We start from the raw sequence: 23,933 nt of genomic DNA on the forward strand, positions 1-23,933 counted from the left end.
GCCACCATACACACATCAGAGAGTTTTCATACATGATATCAGAGAGACGCTATAGCACAGTTTAGAGGAGGTCACCCAGCTTTCCTAGACTCCTGAACAACAGATCTGTTAGGCTCCAGTAGATTCCAAGCAGATGTAGCATAGAGAAGTCAGCTGGGACGACCCGTACAGGATATGGCGGCCATGCTGGTTATACCATGAATGCCGGATATCTCACCTTAATCCTTTTAGCGGACATGGCGTTCGGCTTGTGTTGGGACGATGAATCTTTGGCTAAACTGGAGGCGTCCGGATTCTGCAGCCACATAACAAGATTCCAGGATTAGCACTTACGGCCCCAAATACGGATAAAACAACGGACAACAGACCAGATCTCACCAGTGTCAGGAGAATCTGGAACGGCTGCACAGAGGGGTTACTGGAACATGGCGGAGGGGGAAGTCCATGGGAGCCGGGCGGAGGCGGAGCTTACAGTGGCCACACATGTTACATAGTGACAACACAGACTGTCTCCCCTCTCCTCTAGTGGCGGCTTGTCTCCCAGAGATCACAGGGATAGGGCACTCTGCAACCTGACCGATCCCTCATCCTGTATCTACCCGTCAGGAGGGTGCAAACACTACAGGTCAGGGATGGGGGACCTGCCGCCCTCCATTTTCCACAGCTAAAGGTTGTCAGCAAGTTCCACCTGAATAGCTAGGTGTCTTTTCACATGTTGAGACACATGCATGCTGGGAGTTGTGGTGCCACAGGTTATAGATGCATTAGGCCATGCTTACAAACAAGGCAGCTCATTCATACACTCACCTGTAACAAGGCAGTGGGGTCCATGCAGAAGGTCTGGTACCGGAATGGGATATAGACGGTCTCCTTGGGTCGGAGGTAGATCTGGGGGCTCTCACTCTGCTGCTGAACATGAAACATGTTTTCCTCTATGGGGGTTGTGGTGTTTGTCAACTCTTTAAAATGTCTCCATTCCTGAGTATCCACAATCACTCTGGAAAGTTAGAGAAATCCATGGAGTCAGCAGAGAAGACCATCAAGCCATCCCCCCTCCCCCGCCCCCATTGCATTTCTCTTTAATGTGTTTCAGTGCTTCATCTAAAGCTTATATTGCACAGTACTGCTCTATAATGTTCTCTAGTGCTTCACCTACAGTTAACACTGCACAGTACTGCTCTATAATGTCCTCTAACGCTTCATCTACAGCTTACACTGCACAGTACTGCTCTGTAATGTTCTCTAGTGCTTCACCTACAGCTGACACTGCACAGTACTGCTCTGTAATGTCCTCCAATGCTTCATCTACAGCTTACACTGCACAGTACTGCTCTATAATGTTCTCTAGTGCTTCACCTACAGCTAACACTGCACAGTACTGCTCTGTAATTTCCTCCAGTGTTTAATCTACAGCTTACACTGCACAGTACTGCTCTACAATATCCTCCAAAGCTTCATCTACAGCTTACATTGCACAGTACTGCTCTATAATGTTCTCTAGTGCTTCATCTACAGCTTACACTGCACAGTACTGCTCAACAATGTCCTCTAAAGCTTTATCTACAGCTAACACTGCACAGTACTGCTCTATAATGTCCTCCAAAGCTTCAACAGTTTATACCAGTGCTTCATTTACAGCTTATACTACAAAAAATTCTACCTAAAAAGTATAGTATAGCTAGCAATAATGCTGCCTCCTGTGCACGCAGAACAGTGTGGCCTGAACATACACGTGCGCTTTCACTCTATTTCACCCTATTTTCACATTTTCCACTGTACATTTCAGAGGATTTGTAGCAATGTATCAGAAGAAATACTCCAACCAATATAAAAGTACATGAGGAAGTTATTAAGCTCAGAACCAAAAAAATCCATGTAATATAGCACAACCTAAAATACAATAAAGCCAGAATTATCTTTCTATTACTATTCTTTCACACAATAAAGCTTTATAGTCTTACCATTCCAGACAGTGATGCCCAGAGGTGGCGGCCATGTTGGAATTGTTACTAGTCTGTGCGGGAATCCCCCCCAGCTGGCTCCAGCTCTATATACCCCTGTGCGGGAACCCCCCCCCCAGCTGGCTTCAGCTCTATATACCCCTGTGCGGGAACCCCCCCAGCTGGCTCCAGCTCTATATACCCCTGTGCGGGAATCCCCCCCTGGCTGGCTCCAGCTCTATATACTCCTGTGCGGGAATCCCCCCCGGCTGGCTCCATAGTCTATATACCCCTGTGCGGGAATCCCCCCCTGGCTGGCTCCAGCTCTATATACCCCTGTGCAGGAATCCCCCCCTGGTTGGCTCCAGCTCTATATACCCCTGTGCAGGAATCCCCCCCTGGCTGGCTCCAGCTCTATATACCCCTGTGCGGGAATCCCCCCCAGCTGGCTCCAGCTCTATATACCCCTGTGCGGGAATCCCCCCCGGCTGGCTCCAGCTCTATATACCCCTGTGCGGGAATCCCCCCCTGGCTGGCTCCAGCTCTATATACTCCTGTGCGGGAATCCCCACCGGCTGGGTCCAGCTCTATATACCCCTGTGCGAGAATTGCGCCCAGGCTGGCTCCATAGTCTATATACCCCTGTGCGGGAATCCCCCCCTGGCTGGCTCCAGCTCTATATACCCCTGTGCAGGAATCCCCCCCTGGTTGGCTCCAGCTCTATATACCCCTGTGCAGGAATCCCCCCCTGGCTGGCTCCAGCTCTATATACCCCTGTGCAGGAATCCCCCCCTGGTTGGCTCCAGCTCTATATACTCCTGTGCGGGAATCCCCCCTGGCTGGCTCCAGCTCTATATACCCCTGTGCGGGAATTGCGCCCAGGCTGGCTCCATAGTCTATATACCCCTGTGCGGGAATCCCCCCCAGGCTGGCTCCAGCTCTATATACCCCTGTGCGGGAATCCCCCCTGGCTGGCCCCAGCTCTATATACCCTGTGCGGGAATCCCCCCTGGCTGGCTCCAGCTCTATATACCCCTATGCGGGAATCCCCCCCGGCTGGCTCCAGCTCTATATACCCATGTGTGGGAATCCCCCCCTGGCTGGCCCCAGCTCTATATACCCTGTGCGGGAATCCCCCCCCGGCTGGCTCCATAGTCTATATACCCCTGTGCGGGAATCCCCCCAGGCTGGCTCCAGCTCTATATACCCCTGTGCGGGAATCCCCCCTGGCTGGCCCCAGCTCTATATACCCTGTGCGGGAATCCCCCCTGGCTGGCTCCAGCTCTATATACCCCTATGCGGGAATCCCCCCCCGGCTGGCTCCAGCTCTATACCCCTATGCGGGAATCCCCCCTGGCTGGCCCCAGCTCTATATACCCTGTGCGGGAATCCCCCCCCGGCTGGCTCCAGCTCTATATACCCCTGTGCAGGAATACCCCCCTGGTTGGCTCCAGCTCTATATACCCCTGTGCGGGAATCCCCCCTGGCTGGCCCCAGCTCTATATACCCCTGTGTGGGAATCCCCCCCCGGCTGGCTCCAGCTCTATATACCCCTATGCGGGAATCCCCCCTGGCTGGCTCCAGCTCTATATACCCCTGTGCAGGAATCCCCCCCTGGTTGGCTCCAGCTCTATATACCCCTGTGCGGGAATCCCCCCCTGGCTGGCCCCAGCTCTATATACCCGTGCGGGAATCCCCCCCTGGCTGGCTCCATAGTCTATATACCCCTGTGCGGGAATCCTCCTCTGGCTGGCTCCAGCTCTATATACTCCTGTGCGGGAATCCCCCCCTGGCTGGCTCCAGCTCTATATACTCCTGTGCGGGAATCCCCCCCAGCTGGCTCCAGCTCTATATACCCCTGTGTGGGAATTGCGCCCAGGCTGGCTCCAGCTCTATATACCCCTGTGCGGGAATCCCCCCTGGCTGGCCCCAGCTCTATATACCCTGTGCGGGAATCCCCCCTGGCTGGCTCCAGCTCTATATACCCCTATGCGGGAATCCCCCCCCGGCTGGCTCCAGCTCTATATACCCCTATGCGGGAATCCCCCCTGGCTGGCCCCAGCTCTATATACCCTGTGCGGGAATCCCCCCCCGGCTGGCTCCAGCTCTATATACCCCTGTGCAGGAATACCCCCCTGGTTGGCTCCAGCTCTATATACCCCTGTGCGGGAATCCCCCCTGGCTGGCCCCAGCTCTATATACCCCTGTGTGGGAATCCCCCCCCGGCTGGCTCCAGCTCTATATACCCCTATGCGGGAATCCCCCCCGGCTGGCTCCAGCTCTATATACCCCTGTGCAGGAATCCCCCCCTGGTTGGCTCCAGCTCTATATACCCCTGTGCGGGAATCCCCCCCTGGCTGGCCCCAGCTCTATATACCCGTGCGGGAATCCCCCCTGGCTGGCTCCATAGTCTATATACCCCTGTGCGGGAATCCTCCTCTGGCTGGCTCCAGCTCTATATACCCCTGTGCGGGAATTGCGCCCAGGCTGGCTCCAGCTCTATATACCCCTGTGCGGGAATCCCCCCCTGGTTGGCTCCAGCTCTATATACTCCTGTGCGGGAATCCCCCCCTGGCTGGCTCCAGCTCTATATACTCATGTGCGGGAATCCCCCCCAGCTGGCTCCAGCTCTATATACCCCTGTGCGGGAATTGCCCCCCGGCTGGCTCCAGCTCTATATACCCCTGTGCGGGAATCCCCCCCTGGCTGGCTCCAGCTCTATATACCCCTGTGCGGCCGGGTCCCTTATTTTGAGGGTGTTTTATAGCTGTTTAAGTGCAGTTTATTAGCTATCGTCTATAATACTATATATAGGATCCTATAGATCCCAGGCTGTACCTGAGGTCCGGGTGATCAATCTCTATAGATACAGTGTACTGAATGTTATACGGGTTTTTGAGTTGAAATTCGAAGAACTCTGCGGTGCCCAGCGTAGCGTAGACGGTATAATTTGAGGTAATAGCCTGATTCAGCATACTGGAGATACACTCAGCTTTGGTGCGCTCCCGGTACGCCTCAATGATCTGCAAATCTCTGGTGTGCTGAGTGCGCTGCTCACGCTGAGACTGGAGAGAGAGAAAACAAGAGAAAAACAGGGAAAAAAACATCAGTACTGACATCACATAGAACAAGGAGGCACAATACTAACATCCCATAGAACAAGGAGGCACAATACTAACATCCCATAGAACAAGGAGGCACAATACTAACATCCCATAGAACAAGGAGGCACAATACTAACATCCCAGAGAACAAGGAGGCACAATACTAACATCACATAGAACAAGGAGGCACAATACTAACATCCCAGAGAACAAGGAGGCACAATACTAACATCCCAGAGAACAAGGAGGCACAATACTAACATCCCATAGAACAAGGAGGCACAATACTAACATCACATAGAACAAGGAGGCACAATACTTACATCCCATAGAACAAGGAGGCACAATACTAACATCACATAGAACAAGGAGGCACAATACTAACATCCCAGAGAACAAGGAGGCACAATACTAACATCCCATAGAACAAGGAGGCACAATACTAACATCCCAGAGAACAAGGAGGCACAATACTAACATCACATAGAACAAGGAGGCACAATACTAACATCACATAGAACAAGGAGGCACAATACTTACATCCCATAGAACAAGGAGGCACAATACTAACATCCCATAGAACAAGGAGGCACAATACTAACATCCCATAGAACAAGGAGGCACAATACTAACATCCCATAGAACAAGGAGGCACAATACTAACATCCCAGAGAACAAGGAGGCACAATACTAACATCCCAGAGAACAAGGAGGCACAATACTAACATCCCAAAGAACAAGGAGGCACAATATTAACATCCCAGAGAAAAAGGAGGCACAATACTAACATCCCATAGAACAAGGAGGCACAATACTAACATCCCAGAGAACAAGGAGGCACAATACTAACATCACATAGAACAAGGAGGCACAATACTAACATCCCAGAGAACAAGGAGGCACAATACTAACATCACATAGAACAAGGAGGCACAATACTAACATCCCAGAGAACAAGGAGGCACAATACTAACATCCCAGAGAACAAGGAGGCACAATACTAAACATCCCATAGAACAAGGAGGCACAATACTAACATCCCAGAGAACAAGGAGGCACAATACTTACATCCCATAGAACAAGAAGGCACAATACTAACATCCCATAGAACAAGGAGGCACAATACTAACATCACATAGAACAAGGAGGCACAATACTAACATCACATAGAACAAGGAGGCACAATACATTACACACAGTCCTGTCTCTGAGCTCTACAGGCAGCTCTTTCCTCCCCCACACAGTCCTGTCTCTGAGCTCTACAGGCAGCTCTTTCCTCCTCCACACAGTCCTGTCTCTGAGCTCTACAGGCAGCTCTTTCCTCCTCCACACAGTCCTGTCTCTGAGCTCTACAGGCAGCTCTTTCCTCCTCCACACAGTCCTGTCTCTGAGCTCTACAGGCAGCTCTTTCCTCCTCCACACAGTCCTGTCTCTGAGCTCTACAGGCAGCTCTTTCCTCCTCCACACAGTCCTGTCTCTGAGCTCTACAGGCAGCTCTTTCCTCCTCCACACAGTCCTGTCTCTGAGCCCTACAGGCAGCTCTTTCCTCCTCCACACAGTCCTGTCTCTGAGCTCTACAGGCAGCTCTTTCCTCCTCCACACACTCCTGTCTCTGAGCTCTACAGGCAGCCCTTTCCTCCTCATGGCTTGGTGTTTGCTGTGATGCATAGTCAGCATTGAGACCTTATATAGACCGGGGAAGCAAATGTTTAATTTTGTAACAGGACCCCCACAGAAGAAATAACTGATGTCCCCGGATCCCCGGGAGGGTCTGTCACTCTCTTGCACAATGGCCGTGCCCAGGTGCTGAGAAGCAGATACTGTACTCTGGGTTGTACATAAATTACAGCTTTCTGGCAGCGTTTAGCGCTCAATATCCATTAATATATTTGTCAGGGCGGCTACAGAATGCACCATGATTAATACAGAAGAAATGATCAACTAATTCTTACACAGCCGTGTAATTTATTCAGATGGAAAATTGCTTCATCCACACTAAATTACCGCTAACTTTCTACAGACAGATGGGCCGGCCGACGGCCAAAAAACAAAAGTTTATCCTGACGGGACAACAACCGAGCGGCAGCTTTTCTATTTCTTATTAAATATTTAAAAAAAAACCATCAACTTCAATTTTCATTTTTCTGCCTGACGTATAAAATACTTGATATTGCCCCCAAAAAAGTTTATTATAGTTCCATCACTTCAGCATCATCAGTCCTGAGAGGTGGCGGAGTATCGGACAGTCTGGATTATTGGATAATAATGGAACAATATATATATATGCCTAGTAGTTACATATAGACAGAAGTGCCGCCATACTACACCCCCTCTAATGTTACATAGCTAAAAAACAGCGACCTCCAACCTCCACAACTACAACTCCCAGCATGCCCTGACAGATGAAAGGTTTTAAAGACATGCTGGGAATTATAGTCCTGCAGCAGCTGAAGTGTCACAGATCACTGCTACACCAGGTGCAATAGTCCGACAACACCTTAGCTGCACATAGAACGCCCAGTCATATTAATGTTGCAATAGTGAAGCCAGACGCAGCGAATCAAAGAGATAGATCAGAGAAATAACTGGTGTCAGAAAGTTATATAGATTTGTATTTTACTTCTATTTAAAAATCTAGTCTTCCAGTAATTATCAGCTGCTGTATGTCCTGCAGGAAGTGGTGTGTTCTCTCCAGTCTGACACAGTGCTCTCTGCTGCCACCTCTGTCCATGTCAGGAACTGTCCAGAGCAGGAGAGGTTTTCTATGGGGATTTGCTGCTGCTCTGGACAGTTCCTGACATGGACAGAGGTGGCAGCAGAGCGCACTGTGTCAGACTGGAGAGAATACGCTACTTCCTGCAGGACATACAGCAGCTGATAAGTACTGGAAGACTGGAGATTTTTAAATAAAAGTAAAATAGAAATCTGTATAATTCAGAACACTATGGACAAGACGGATAACTGTTAAGCTCAGTGCAAAGTGTGAGGGGGAGGAGCATGACACTCAGAGGGCCTCCTTGTGCTGTGCCCCGCCCCTGAGGAGCTGCAGAGTGTTGTGGTCCCTAGCATCCAATGTAATAGACATCAGGAAGATTGTAGGGGCATTTAGGGTGGCAGCGGGCCCCTAGGCTGCTGCACAGGTAACACTAGGTGGATGTCTCTCTCTTGCCAACACTGGGTCTTGTGTCTTATCTTTGACTTCTGACCTCCGATCAGCAGAGATCACACAAATGGCATGATATAAAGCAGCATACATGTGGGGCATACAGTCTCCAGTACTCACCAGCAGGAGGGATTTCCTCACTTTCGGGTCCTCTTGTGACTCCAGCTCTCTGACGGCCATCATCCTCTCCATTTTCCGCCTCTGAGCGCCGTCCGTCTCGCTGTTCGGTTGCTGGTACGCCACGCTCACCTCTCTCATTCGGCTGTACAGCATGGCTGCCAGCTCGCTGTCTAGGTCAGCCAACTTCTGTGCTTGGGAGATATTTTTCCCTGTCAAAGATGGATGAAAAGGGATATTCAGCAAAACGATTACCGGGCTAAATCTCACAATGGCGCCATTAGACGTAATTGAGCTTGAAGTGACTTTGGGAACGGCGGTGTCAGTACAAGCTACACTGCCATATTGTGTGCGGGTGACGGGGCTCACAGCGCCAGTAATAAGGCCAGGCTTTCCTATTCTCATTGGCGCCTTTATATGGGGGTTAGCGCTATTATTGCGGAGTATTTACACCTCGGATATTACAGGATTTGCCGTCCAGGACGGGCACATTTACTCTATTAGCTGCTAGATTCCAAATTACCGGGAATTGTTGTACTGACTCCAATGGAAATACAGCTCAATGGGATTTAAAGGGATTGTCCACATTTTACCAGCATCTCACCAGTCTAATATTCTTGGATATATATTGTATATAGCCTTATAATAAACCTTAGAATAGTTTTCTGCTAGGCCAGGTTCACACAAAACAAAACTGATGCATTTGGGTGCACCTGTCTTGATCCATTTTTTTCATTGACTTCCTTTATTAAAAGACGGATCAAAACTGCGGTCAAGCACGGCTTTATGTACGCTAAAGGAAGGAATGCGTCTTGATCCATTTTATAATGAAAATCAGCGTAAAAACGGATCAAGACAGATGCACCCAAACGCATATGTTTTTTCATCTGAAAGGAACATACTGGGAGTTGTAGTGCTGCAGCCACTGGAGTGTCACAGGAAAGGACATGCTGGGAGTTGTAGTGCTGCAGCCACTGGAGTGTCACAGGAAAGGACATGCTGGGAGTTGTAGTGCTGCAGCAGCAGCAGCAGCAGCTGGGGAGTCACAGGAATGGACATGCTGGGAGTTGTAGTGCTGCAGCAGCTGGATAGTCACAGGAAAGGACATGCTGGGAGTTGTAGTGCTGCAGCAGCAGCTGGGGAGTCACAGGAATGGACATGCTGGGAGTTGTAGTACTGCAGCTGGATAGTCACAGGAAAGGACATGCTGGTAGATGTAGTGCTGCAACAGCTAGAGAGTCATGCTGGGAGTTCTAGTGCAGCAGCAGCTGGACAGTCACAGGAAAGGACATGCTGGGAGTAGTAGTGCAGCAGCTGGATAGTCACAGGGAAGGACATGCTGGGAGTAGTAGTGCAGCATCAGCAGCTGGATAGTGACAGGAAAGGACATGCTAGGAGTTGTAGTACTGAAGCAGCTGGGGAGCCACAGGAAAGGACATGCTGGGAGTTGTAGTGATGTAGCATCTGGATAGTCACAGGAAAGGACATGCTGGGAGTTGTAGTGATGCACCAACTGGATAGTCACAGGAAAGGACATGCTGGGAGTTGTAGTGATGCAGCAGCTGGATAGTCACAGGAAAGGACATGCTGGGAGTTGTAGTGCTGCAGCAGCTGGATAGTCACAGGTAGCATAATACTTACTTGCCCCAATTTGACTTGAAAACAAACTTCCACCATGAAAGCTGCTTCGTCCATCATGCGCAGTGATAACCCGAGACCTGGGAGCAGGCAGCGTGTCCGACCTCTTCAGTCTTTGGTCACAGACCCGTCCTGTAATAGAGGATTATCACTCAGCAATAAGAACTCCTTACATCTTATTCATTATAGAACTGGGAAGGTTATACATAATAATGGTACAGACCAAAAACATGGACAACCCCTGTGATATCATATTATATATATATATAGTCCTTACATACTGTACTGACAGTCAGTCCCTGTGCTTCTTCCTATAGGGCACAGGAGGGCATTGTCCTTACATACTATACTGATAATCCCTATGCTTCCTATAGGGAGCAGGAGGGCAATGTCCTTACATACTATACTGACAGTCCCTATGCTTCCTATAGGGCACAGGAGGGTAATGTCCTTACATACTATACTGACAGTCCCTATGCTTCCTATAGGGAGCAGGAGGGCAATGTCCTTACATACTATACTGACAGTCCCTATGCTTCCTATAGGGCACAGGAGGGTAATGTCCTTACATACTATACTGACAGTCCCTATGCCTCCTATAGGGAGCAGGAGGGCAATGTCCTTACATACTATACTGACAGTCCCTATACCTCCTATAGGGAGCAGGAGAACATTGTCCTTACATACTATACTGACAGTCCCTATGCCTCCTATAGGGAGAAGGAGAGCAATGTGCGCAGGACGCAAGTGAGGCATTGGCTTTTTAAATGCCATTTTAGATTTTTTAAATTCCCCAAAAAACACAATTTTTTTTTCTTTGCTTTGGTGCAAAACCAGCACCACACATGTCCACAGGTTGTATGAGGTACTGCAGCTTAGTAGATAGCAGACCCGGCTCATTGGCAGGTGTGACAGTGTCTCTGGACATATTTCTCTCATCCCATAAAACCTCCTGGAATCGGACAGCAGCGGGCGGCACAACCTTTTATCTCACACACTAGATGGCGACACTTTTCCGTACTTTAATAATATATTTCATATTTTAAAAAAACTTATTGCAACATCCTAAATCAGGCGCGGAGGTGAGATGTGTTACACTGGCGCCATGGCGGCCTCCGCTGGGTAACAAAGCCGCTAAGTGTTACAATTACTACTTCAATCTCCCTGCACTCTCCTCGTATTCATTACATAACCGCGCAGCTTATTAATTCATCAAAATGACCTGAGTTACTAATAAAAAAAAATCAAAAAGAATAAAATATGACATTTTCTACAACAACTCCAGAAGGTTGCGTCGGCTTTGATGTCTGCCGCAGCCTCCAGTGGCTTTACAGTGCGCCGCTCTAAAAGCTCGACAACTTCAAAGAGGCCAAAACCCGTGTTGTCAACATCCAGCGCTTCTCTCCAAAGCCGAGAGGATGCATTTAGCTTCATGTACGGGAGGATGTTCCGTAGACGTCTACCGCTCGCTGCATCACTTCTGCTAGGAGAGGACTCTGTGCTGCTGGAGTAGAAGCTTCACGGTGCGGAGACGTAACAACAACCGGAAGAAGATGACACGCCCAGAAAAACAACTTCTTGATGTCATTGTTTTCTACCTTGTATTTTGGTATGTCACCACTTTCTACCTTATTTTTTTTTTTACTTTAAAGGGGCAGTTCAGCAAAAAAAAAAAAAAAAAAAAAAAAAATCTTTCAAATCACTTGGTATCAGAAAGTGCCAGAGATGTGTAATTTACTTCTATTTAAAAATCTCCAGTTTTCCAGTACTTATCAGCTGCTGTATGTCCTGCATGAAGTGGTGTATTCTCTCCAGTCTGACACAGTGCTCTCTGCTGCCACCTCTGTTCATGTCAGGAACTGTCCAGAGCAGCAGCAAATCCCCATAGAAAACCTCTCCTGCTCTGGACAGTTCACAGTAGCTACAAACGCAATAGCAACAAGACGATCACAAGAACGGTCATAAGTAACGATCATCGTTCCATGTAAAGGGTGAGCGATTTCAGGTTGTTCGCAATAGAGATAGTTTGAGATGGTTTATTGTTAACAATTATGAAAACGATAATCATCCCGTGGAATAGGGCCCATAGACACCATTCTATGTCTAGGCCGATTCTGACGTGTCCGTTCTTTCGGCGGACAGCGGAATCAGCCCAGCCATAGAATGGTGTCTATGGCACAGACGGAGAGGCGCACCGCAGTATACGGGTATGAGCAACAGAATCCGCCGGAACTTATCGGCGCAGATTCCGTAGTGTGAACCCACCCTAAGGCTGGACATTTATCTGGCAGATTTTTTTTTAAGCCAAAGTCAGGAATGGACTATAAACAGGGAACAGGTCATATAGGAAAGACTGATTGCTTCTCTTTTCAAATCCATTATTGGCTTTGGCTTAAAAAATCTGTCAGATCAATCTCTCTGTGTAAAGGCACTATTACGCCTGTGAGCGTGCTTAAATCTTGGTAAATCGGGCGCAGGAGAAGGCCACGCCTCTTCCCCGCCTTGCCACACCCATTGGGCAAGCAAGGGATACAGCAGGTGTACGAGAGGGCCGCAAAGATAGTAAATGTCCCCCCTCATGTCTTAAAAATTTTCAGAATATTTAAAAAAATATCAGTTAAAGAGTAAAAAAATTCTAAATTAAGAACAAATTGGTTTTGGCCAACAAATTATCGTATCCAAATTATCGTATCCAAGTTCTTGGCTCTTTTAGACTGTTTCCGTAGAGGGCATGTGGTCGGCGTTTCCGTAGGGGACATGTGGTCGGCGTTTCCGTAGAGGGCATGTGGTCGGCGTTTCCGTAGAGGGCATGTGGTCGGCGTTTCCGTAGAGGGCATGTGGTCGGCGTTTCCGTAGAGGGCATGTGGTCGACGTTTCCGTAGAGGGCATGTGGTCGGCGTTTCCGTAGAGGGCATGTGGTCGGCGTTTCCGTAGAGGGCATGTTGTCGGCGTTTCCGTAGAGGGCATGTGGTCGGCGTTTCCGTAGAGGGCATGTGGTCGGCGTTTTCGTAGAGGGCATGTGGTCGGCGTTTCCGTAGAGGGCATGTGGTCGGCGTTTCCGTAGAGGGCATGTGGTCGGCATTTCCGTAGAGGGCATGTGGTCGGCATTTCTTTAGAGGGCATGTGGTCGGCGTTTCCGTAGAGGGCATGTGGTCGGCGTTTCCGTAGAGGACATGTGGTCGGCGTTTCCGTAGAGGACATGTGGTCGGCGTTTCCGAAGAGGACATGTGGTCGGCGTTTCCGTAGAGGGCATGTGGTCGGCGTTTCCGTAGAGGACATGTGGTCGGCGTTTCTTTAGAGGGCATGTGGTCGGCGTTTCTTTAGAGGACATGTGGTCGGCGTTTCCGTAGAGGACATGTGGTCGGCGTTACCGTAGAGGGCATGTGGTCGGCGTTACCGTAGAGGGCATGTGGTCGGCGTTTCCGTAGAGGGCATGTGGTCGGCGTTTCCGTAGAGGGCATGTGGTCGGCGTTTCCGTAGAGGGCATGTGGTCGGCATTTCCGTAGAGGACATGTGGTCGGGGTTTAGTATTATATCATGGCCTCCGGTTTCGTAGGGATTTTACTATCTGCATTTACCCTGAATGCTCTGATAGACATGAACTTCGCAGAGGGAGGAGAGGCGGCTGTGGCCGCTGCATAATATGTGAGACGTAACATATATAATGTATCACATGTAACAATATGTTAAGCCGGCTCTTACAGATGAGGCCATGTATAATTCACGCCGGCTCTCCTCCGCTACACCTCGCTGTCCTCAGGATCCTAAGCGCTTCTTGGCAAGAACCCTGTGAATGTTTTTGCAGGTTGAGTGAGCAATCTGCTTGTATGATTTGCCGCTCGGCAGTTCTCGGAATCCGCATCTACATAAGGCGACAGGGTTTTTCATGCTTAATTTTAAATTATTTAGAGACTTCACCAATACAATAAGGCCAGCGGCAGCGGGGTTACGGAGATTACATAGAGAAGTCCCCCTTTATTACACCCGGCCAAGCTGCTCATACTCCTGATATCGCCTCTCATCGTTATCGGGACGGGAGGCAGCTGTCTGACTACACCGGAGCCGCTGTCACGCAGGAGATCAGCACCTTCCTCTGAACTCTCTGGGATCTGCAGACACCGACCACAAATTTTACCCCGAATTTCCAGCCAATAAAGTTACCAAGCTTTTTTTTTTTTTTTTTTTTTAAAAAACGTTAAAAATCAAAGTATGCTGCATGGTGTAGTCCAGCGGGGACACCAGAGGGAAGGAGGCAGTGGGCTTCTAAACCTAGTGGAAAAACAAAAAGCCAACTGCACATAAAAGTGGTTTGTAATGGGGGTGGTCCTCTCATAGTAACAAGTAAATGGAATAGAGGATAAAGAGTGTAAAGTACGTACAGCAAACAAGAACATACAGCATGATAAAAGTCTTACTTATTCATGATCACCGACTTGGCTCCCAATCTCCTTCCTGATTTCTAGCATCGTCCCCATCACAATCCTGGCCACCAGTGCACCTCCCCCATCCCATTCATGGTCTCCAGCATGGTCCCCATCCCAATCCTGGCCTCCAGTGCAGCTCCCCCATCCCATTCATGGTCTCCAGCATGGTCCCCATCCCAATCCTGGCCTCCAGTGCAGCTCCCCCATCCCATTCATGGTCTCCAGCATGGTCCCCATCCCAATCCTGGCCTCCAGTGCAGCTCCCCCATCCCATTCATGGTCTCCAGCATGGTCCCCATCCCAATCCTGGCCTCCAGTGCAGCTCCCCCATCCCATTCATGGTCTCCAGCATGGTCCCCATCCCAATCCTGGCCTCCAGTGCAGCTCCCCCATCCCATTCATGGTCTCCAGCATGGTCCCCATCCCAATCCTGGCCTCCAGTGCTGCTCCCCCATCCCATTCATGGTCTCCAGCATGGTCCCCATCCCAATCCTGGCCTCCAGTGCTGCTCCCCCATCCCTTTCATGGTCTCCAGCATGGCCCTCATCCCATTCTGGGTCTTTAGCATAATCCCCATCCCAATCCTGGTCTCCAGCACTGCCCCTCATCCCTTTTCATGGCCTCCATCCAATTCCTGGTCTCCTACATGACCCACATCTCGTTCATGGTCTCCAGCATGGTCTACATCCCATTCATAGTCTCCAGCATGGTCCCCATCCCGTTGCTGGTCTGCAGCATGCCCCCTATATTACATTACTGGTCTCCAGCATGCCCCCTATATTACATTACTAGTCTCCAGCATGCCCCCTATATTACATTACTGATCTCCAGCATGCCCCCTATATTACATTACTAGTCTCCAGCATGCCCCCTATATTACATTACTGGTCTCCAGCATGCCCCCTATATTATATTACTGGTCTCCAGCATGCCCCCTATATTACATTACTGGTCTCCAGCACTGCCCCTCATCCCTTTTCATGGCCTCCATCCAATTCCTGGTCTCCTACATGACCCACATCTCGTTCATGGTCTCCAGCATGGTCCACATCCCATTCATAGTCTCCAGCATGGTCCCCATCCCGTTGCTGGTCTGCAGCATGCCCCCTATATTACATTACTGGTCTCCAGCATGCCCCCTATATTACATTACTGGTCTCCAGCATGCCCCCTATATTACATTACTGGTCTCCAGCATGCCCCCTATATTACATTACTAGTCTCCAGCATGCCCCCTATATTACATTACTGATCTCCAGCATGCCCCCTATATTACATTACTGGTCTTCAGCATGCCCCCTATATTACTGGTCTCCAGCATGCCCCCTATATTACATTACTGGTCTCCAGCATGCCCCCTATATTACATTACTGGTCTCCAGCATGCCCCCTATATTACATTACTGGTCTCCAGCATGCCCCCTATATTACATTACTAGTCTCCAGCATGCCCCCTATATTACATTACTAGTCTCCAGCATGCCCCCTATATTACATTACTAGTCTCCAGCATGCCCCCTATATTACATTACTGGTCTCCAGCATGCCCCCTATATTACATTACTAGTCTCCAGCATGCCCCCTATATTACATTACTGGTCTCCAGCATGCCCCCTATATTACATTACTAGTCTCAAGCATGCCCCCTATATTACATTACTAGTCTCCAGCACGCCCCCTATATTACATTACTGGTCTCCAGCATGCCCCCTATATTACATTACTAGTCTCCAGCATGCCCCCTATATTACATTACTGGTCTCCAGCATGCCCCCTATATTACATTACTGGTCTCCAGCATGCCCCCTATATTACATTACTGGTCTCCAGCATGCCCCCTATATTACATTACTGGTCTCCAGCATGCCCCCTATATTACATTACTGGTCTCCAGCATGCCCCTTATATTACATTACTGGTCTCCAGCATGCCCCCTATATTACATTACTGGTCTCCAGCATGCCCCCTATATTACATTACTTGTCTCCAGCATGCCCCCTATATTACATTACTGGTCTCCAGCATGCCCCCTATATTACATTACTAGTCTCCAGCATGCCCCCTATATTACATTACTAGTCTCCAGCATGCCCCCTATATTACATTACTGGTCTCCAGCATGCCCCCTATATTACATTACTGGTCTCCAGCATGCCCCCTATATTACATTACTGGTCTCCAGCATGCCCCCTATATTACATTACTGGTCTCCAGCATGCCCCCTATATTACATTACTGGTCTCCAGCATGCCCCCTATATTACATTACTGGTCTCCAGCATGCCCCCTATATTACATTGGCTGAGGGGGTATTCTCTGCATGTAGAGGAAGCATTGAGCTGTGGGTGCGGGGACAGTCTGATGGCAGCTATGGGGGCTCAGGGAAGGGGAGTAAACAGATTTCAGATTACACTAATTACCACTTTTAGTAACTCTTCCCCTTATTGTACAGATCTTGTATGTAGAGACATGTTGTTTTTGGGATTCCGTATACTTTATACTTCATATTATTAGTAATCCCCAATCCTCTGTTCCTTTCAGTGACCTACATTCCCAATACATTCTAATGAGTGAGGGATTAGCAGCCATTCATGAATCGGGGCTTACAGTATATGATTCCTAAGACCCTACAGACTGTGCGCCTATAGCGCTGCCGGCCCCGAGCGTTACACGCTGTCCACATGAACATATTCAGGAGCTCGCGCCTTATGGGAGAAGCCGGAGTTTTACAGAAGTAGGTGACATTTTCCTGGTGACAGGTTGCGGATTTTGTGCATCGCTCCCTCCATACGCTTATCTTTCCCCTGCAGGCAACGTATGAAGAACTATGATAATGGCAATTTAACTTTTAATATAGCTAATCTTTCTTATGAAGATTAGATGTCGGAATCAGAAAGAGGCCGCATTGTTTAACCGTATATTTTAAAGTAAAATACAAGCTTTGGAAGTAATGTGATACAATACGGGGGCGGTGGCGGATTCACATGGGGGGGCACATATACATACAGGAGGAAAATTCCTGCAAGGAACATCTTAAAGGGACAGGAACCTTCAGGGTGCGACTGGACCACCCGCCATGAGGATCAGCCGCCACACGAGCGTTAATATCATTCACAGGCTACATGCGCTGCTCTTATAGTCATGTGATTACTCAGAGCTAATCAGCTGAAAGAATAGTGGGGGTCTGCATAATAGGGGGGTAGGGCTGGGTGAAAAAATAAAATCTAAATTTAAATCTTGACTTTCTTTTTTTAATAGAACATTTTTTCTCCTTGTAGGCACCTCAAATACTATCTTATTGGTGTTTAAGGCAGCCAATGTATTGCTTCACACTATAACAGTGTCCCTGCTGTGCCCCCATATAAGCAGTTATGCCTAATAAGTGCCTCCATACAGTAGTTAAGACACTCTGTGCCCTATGTTGTATAGGCCCCCTTTGAGCCCCCATATAATATAGGCCCCCTCTGTGCCCCTATAAAATATAGGCCCCTTATGTGCCCCAATATAATATAGGCTCCCCTCTGTGCCTCCATACAGTAGTCAGGACACTCTGTGCCCTCATATCGTATAGTCCCTTTCTGTGCCCCCACATAGTATAGGCCCCCCTCTGTGCCTCCATACAGTAGTCAGCACACTCTGTTCCTCTATATAGTATAGGCACCCTGTGTGCCTTCATACAGTTGCCAGGCCACTCTGTGCCCCCATATAGTATAGGCACCCTCTGTGTCTCCATATAGTATAGCTCCCCTCTGTGCCCCCATATAGTATAGGCTCCCCTCTGTGCCCCCATATAGTATAGGCTCCCCTCTGTGCCCCCATATGGGTTAGGCACCCTCTGTCTCCATATAGTAGTTGGGCACTCTCTGCCCACACATATAGGTAGCCCCCCCCCCCAGTTGTTAGTCTTCCCAGTAAATAGTATCCCCTGTGTAGCTATCCCCTGTGTGTACCCCACCTAGTAGTGGCCTAGTAGCCCCCCAGGAAATTTTATTCCCCAAGTAGCCCAGGACCTGGAGACATGTGAGGATCCTCTTGTCGTCTGCACGTGACTGCGCTCGGGGGTGATAAAGCTCTTATACCTAGGACGCTGTATATTTCAGCAGAATACGATGACCGTCCTGAAGACCGGCCAAGAGAGAATGAGGACGTATACAGCAGTGACAGTATACACTCGCCAGTGATGTCAGAAGCATTATGGGACGCCGCTCCCCTCGCTATAAACGTGCGACCGGAACATCAAGCTGTCAGATTAATGAATTGGGTAACGTGATCCCCCATTAGCTCCGCAGGTCACGTGCGGCTCCGGCCACTCAGAATTCGGTCTCTATAATAAGAGCAAACACTAATAAAGTTAATTGCTTAACAGCTCAATAAAATAAAAAGAAGCTGTAATAAAAATGAAACTCCACTTCTGGGAAGAGCGTCCGTAATGGAGCCGCGCTCCTCCACCGCCACAAACAGCAAGGACTCATGGAATCACAAATTACATTTGCTTTGTGCTTTTCTTCTTTTCTCTTAAAGGGGGTCGCTCACAAAAAAAAATAAAAAATTCTCTCAAAAATAACTGGTCCCAGAGAGTTATATAGATTTGTAATGTGCTTCTATAAAAAAATCTCTGGTGTATTCTCTCCAGTCTTCCAGCACTTATCAGCTGCTGTATGTCTTGTAGGAAGTAATGTATTCTCTACTGTCTGACACACTGGTCTGACAGAAAGGCACTGGTCTGACTTGTCCAGAATCTGAGCGACTACATACATTACTATTACTTTACTGAAAGAGTAGTAGATGCCTGGAGTAAACCTCCAGCAGATGTGGTTGGTAAACAGAATGTAACCTTCCTGGTACATACATATCTCTATCCTAAGATAATAACAAGGGGAATACTAACAGGGCCGACTAGATGGAGCGGGGGGAGGGGGGGGGGGGCTTTATCTACCAACAACCTTAAAGTAAATCGGTGACCCCCTGGCTCCTTACTGAGCTGACAGCACTGCTGGATAGATATAAATGAACAGATTCAGAAGATATCCTTTATTTGGACTGTGAATGAAGTCAAAGAGGCGAAGTCTGTTTTTCTAGGCCCTGGAATGGCTCCGCCTTACCCAGCTGTGTGCCCGCCCCTTGCACCATCAGCTGTCAGCTTGGTAAGCGGTCAGGGGGTTACAAATTCACCTTAATTCCCCTGCAGAACCCCCAAAGGAGAAATTTAGCATTACATAGAGCCTATTAAAACCAATGGGCTGTGTGTGTAAGGAAGGACAGGACGGGTCCTCCAGGGCAGGAGACGCTCTTTCTAACCGCTCTCCACACTGGTCAGACCCCCTTTATTAATCAGGGTTTTCAGGATTGGACAACTCCTTTAAGAGGAACCAGTCAGGCCCGTTATAGTGTATAAGCCCCCGTCCCCCCAGGACTTTACAGCTGTTGAACAGCTTATGGGATCAGTAAAGCTGCGTTCACACTGCGTTTTTGCAATCTATTTTTTTTTCATCGGTTTTATGCAAAAAAAATGGATAAAAAAAACGGATGCATTTCTGTGCGTCTGTTTTGATCCGTTTTTCCATTAACTTCCAATGTAAAAAAAAAAAAATAATATTTTTTTTAGCGTACACAAAAATGTGGCTGACCGTGTTTTTGTTTGCGCTAAAACAAATATGCTTTGATCCAGTTTTTGGGTTTGTTTTTTTTTATAATGGAAATTGAAGTCAATGGAAAAACGGATCAGAATGGATGCACACAAATGCACTCTTTTTTATCTGTTTTTCGTTCTTTTTTTGCATAAAACAAATGAAAAAAATCGTCCTACAGGGAGCAGCAATATACTGCAAAGAGTTTCAAAATTATCTAAGCAACTTCTAAAAGAACTCCAACTGCAAACAAGAAATAAATAAAAATAATTCATTTTCTGATATAGTTTTTAACTTTTTTTTCTCTTTTGAAACTCTCCGTTTGCTTTCAGTGGATGGAAACGTCTTTATTTTATTAGCTTAAAGCAGGGATAGGGAGGGGTGCTCCAGCAAGACTACAACTTCCTTCATGCCTGGGGGCCGGAGGTTCCCCATCCCTGGCTTGGAGGATAGATGAGATTTTTGCACACAGGAGTCATCAGCCTCAGGCGTTCTATCCATTATGGTTCCATTCACTGACAGCAAGCGAAGGCGAGGAGCTCCACAAATTATAAGCGTCCTTACCGACGTTGCCCATGCGCAGGTGGAGTCGCCCCCGGATGACAGTGTGCACTCCGATGGGCTTGATGGCTCCTTGCTTGGAGACGTCTCCGCTCACGGCCATGGTCTCCTGCTCATATTCCGTGGTGATGACTTCCAGCTCGTGAGACACTTGCACCGCCGTGCGACCTTGACGTAGTAAATGCTGTGATACAGAACGAGAGGCATATATCATCCCCGGTCATACAGGAAACGCCTCATGTACACCGGGCGCATACTGAACCCACAGTAATGGAGTGTGTGTATATATATAAAGAGATGATGGCACACAGGACCATGGGGGGGGATCAGTCCAGGATCAGTAATGTAATGTATGTACACAGTGACCTCACCAGCAGAATAGTGAGTGCAGCTCTGGGGTATAATACAGATATAACTCAGGATCAGTAAAGTAATGTATGTACACAGTGACCCCACCAGCAGAATAGTGAGTGCAGCTCTGGAGTATAATACAGGATGTAGCTCAGGATCAGTAATGTAATGTATGTACACAGTGACCCCACCAGCAGAATAGTGAGTGCAGCTCTGGAGTATAATACAGGATGTAACTCAGGATCAGTAATGTATGTACACAGTGACCCCACCAGCAGAATAGTGAGTGCAGCTCTGTAGTATAATACAGGATGTAACTCAGGATCAGTAATGTAATGTATGTACACAGTGACCCCACCAGCAGAATAGTGAGTGCAGCTCTGGAGTATAATACAGGATGTAACTCAGGATCAGTAATGTAATGTATGTACACAGTGACCCCACCAGCAGAATAGTGAGTGCAGCTCTGGAGTATAATACAGGATGTAACTCAGGATCAGTAATGTAATGTATGTACACAGTGACCCCACCAGCAGAATAGTGAGTGCAGCTCTGGAGTATAATACAGGATGTAACTCAGGATCAGTAATGTAATGTATGTACACAGTGACCCCACCAGCAGAATAGTGAGTGCAGCTCTGGGGTATAATACAGGATGTAACTCAGGATCAGTAATGTAATGTATGTACACAGTGACCCCACCAGCAGAATAGTGAGTGCAGCTCTGGAGTATAATACAGGATGTAACTCAGGATCAGTAATGTAATGTATGTACACAGTGACCCCACCAGCAGAATAGTGAGTGCAGCTCTGGGGTATAATACAGGATGATGAAATTTATTATATCTACAACCTGATTCCGCTCTTAATGTCTCCTATACACTTTTGGTCACACTGGTTGCTATATGGCCGCCGTGCACTGAATAGCTATATACTCTATATACAGCACCTGTAGTCCTTTCTCTCGGCCCTGCAGGTAAGCAGCTGCTGTGGTCAGTGACCTTGAATGGCCGACCTTCTGTCTGACATTTCCTGCTGTCATGCATCTTTTCAGCACTGCTGTAAGGTGACACATACCCCATAGTCTCACTTTGTGGCGCCGACATTTAGGCTTTTTGTTTGACAGGCGTCTGACTTTGATGTGTATCTCGGAGCTTTTAAGCCTTGTCGGGGTGTGTAATAACCTCTGACACCTTGTTTGATTATTTCGGGCCTTCAACGTTATGAATTGCCTGAGTTTGGTGGGAACAATCTGGTTTCGGCTCCACTTTCTGGGGGTAATGTGCGGTTTTACATTTCCTTCTCATTAAAGTGTCACAGACACCTCCATAATTTTGCCTGAGTGAGTGACAGCTGGATGTATCCGGATCCTCACATGTCATGAATCACTGCTGTGCTGCTTATCCGAACAGGCTGGAGGAACAGCGCAATGGAACAGAGGGAATAGAGGTCTGACAGAGGAGCAGAGAGGCCAGAGGAGGCCATAGAAGGCTAGAGGAGGCAAGGGGAGGCCATAAAAGGCTAGAGGAGGCCATAGAAGGCGAGAGGAGGCAAAGGGAGGCCATAAAAGGCTAGAGGAGGCCATAGAAGGCTAAAAAGGCTTGAGGAGGCCACACAAGGCTATAGAGGCTAGAGGAGGGCACAGAAGGCTATAGAGACTAGAGGAGGCCATAGAGGCTAGAGAAGGCAAAAAAAAAAGCTAAAAAGGCCACAAAAGGCTACAGATGGCCACAGAAGGCTATAGAAGCTAGAGAAGGCCATAGAAAGCTATAGAGGTTAGGGAAGGCCATAGAAGACTAGAGAACTCCATAGAGGCTAGAGACGGCCATAGACGGCTATTGAAGGCCATAGAAGACTAGAGAAGGCCATAGAAGCTAGAGAAGGCCACAGAAGGCTAGAGAGGTTAAAAAGGCCATAGAAAGCTATAGAGGCTAGAGAAGGCCATAGAAGGCTATAGAGGCTAGAGAAGGCCATAGAAGGCTATAGAGGCTAGAGAAGGCCATAGAAGGCTATAGAGGCTAGAGAAGGCCATAGAAGGCTATAGAGGTTAAAAAGGCCATAGAAAGCTATAGAGGCTAGAGAAGGCTATAGAAAGCTATAGAGGCTAGAGAAGGCCATAGAAGGCTATAGAGGCTAGAAAAGGCCATAGAAGGCTATAGAGGCTAGAGAAGGCCATAGAAGGCTATAGAGGCTAGAGAAGGCAAAAAAAAAAGCTAAAAAGGCCACAAAAGGCTACAGATGGCCACAGAAGGCTATAGAAGCTAGAGAAGGCCATAGAAAGCTATAGAGGTTAGGGAAGGCCATAGAAGACTAGAGAACTCCATAGAGGCTAGAGACGGCCATAGACGGCTATTGAAGGCCATAGAAGACTAGAGAAGGCCATAGAAGCTAGAGAAGGCCACAGAAGGCTAGAGAGGTTAAAAAGGCCATAGAAAGCTATAGAGGCTAGAGAAGGCTATAGAAAGCTATAGAGGCTAGAGAAGGCCATAGAAGGCTATAGAGGCTAGAAAAGGCCATAGAAGGCTATAGAGGCTAGAGAAGGCCATAGAAGGCTATAGAGGTTAAAAAGGCCATAGAAAGTTATAGAGGCTAGAGAAGGCCATAGAAGGCTATAGAGGCTAGAGAAGGCCATAGAGGCTAGAGAAGGCCATAGAAGGCTATAGAGGCTAGAGAAGGCCATAGAAGGCTATAGAGGCTAGAGAAGGCCATAGAAGGCTATAGAGGCTAGAGAAGGCCATAGAAGGCTATAGAGGTTAAAAAGGCCATAGAAAGCTATAGAGGCTAGAGAAGGCTATAGAAAGCTATAGAGGCTAGAGAAGGCCATAGAAGGCTATAGAGGCTAGAAAAGGCCATAGAAGGCTATAGAGGTTAAAAAGGCCATAGAAAGCTATAGAGGCTAGAGAAGGCCATAGAAGGCTATAGAGGCTAGAGAAGGCAATAGAAGGCTATAGAGGCTAGAGAAGGCCATAGAAGGCTATAGAGGCTAGAGAAGGCCATAGAAGGCTATAG

The 23,933-nt window shown here is 48.1% G+C and overlaps 1 protein-coding gene across 5 annotated transcripts in view; it reads right to left on the bottom strand.

Annotated features, from left to right (window-relative positions):
- Nucleotides 1–23,933, bottom strand: part of NPHP4 (nephrocystin 4) — a 164,880-nt gene that overhangs the window by 23,032 nt on the left and 117,915 nt on the right. For all 5 annotated transcript variants that reach the window (XM_069948418.1, XM_069948415.1, XM_069948414.1 and 2 more), the window contains exons 18-23: nt 20,577–20,757; nt 9,966–10,094; nt 8,328–8,536; nt 4,779–5,005; nt 808–997; nt 218–295 (exon numbers count right to left, since the gene is read on the bottom strand). In XM_069948418.1, coding sequence (XP_069804519.1) covers nt 218–295; nt 808–997; nt 4,779–5,005; nt 8,328–8,536; nt 9,966–10,094; nt 20,577–20,757 — 1,014 coding nt within the window. The remainder of the gene's footprint in view (nt 1–217; nt 296–807; nt 998–4,778; nt 5,006–8,327; nt 8,537–9,965; nt 10,095–20,576; nt 20,758–23,933) is intronic.

This window comes from Dendropsophus ebraccatus, chromosome 12 (genome assembly GCF_027789765.1).
Source record: "Dendropsophus ebraccatus isolate aDenEbr1 chromosome 12, aDenEbr1.pat, whole genome shotgun sequence".
Lineage (NCBI taxonomy): Eukaryota > Metazoa > Chordata > Amphibia > Anura > Hylidae > Dendropsophus > Dendropsophus ebraccatus.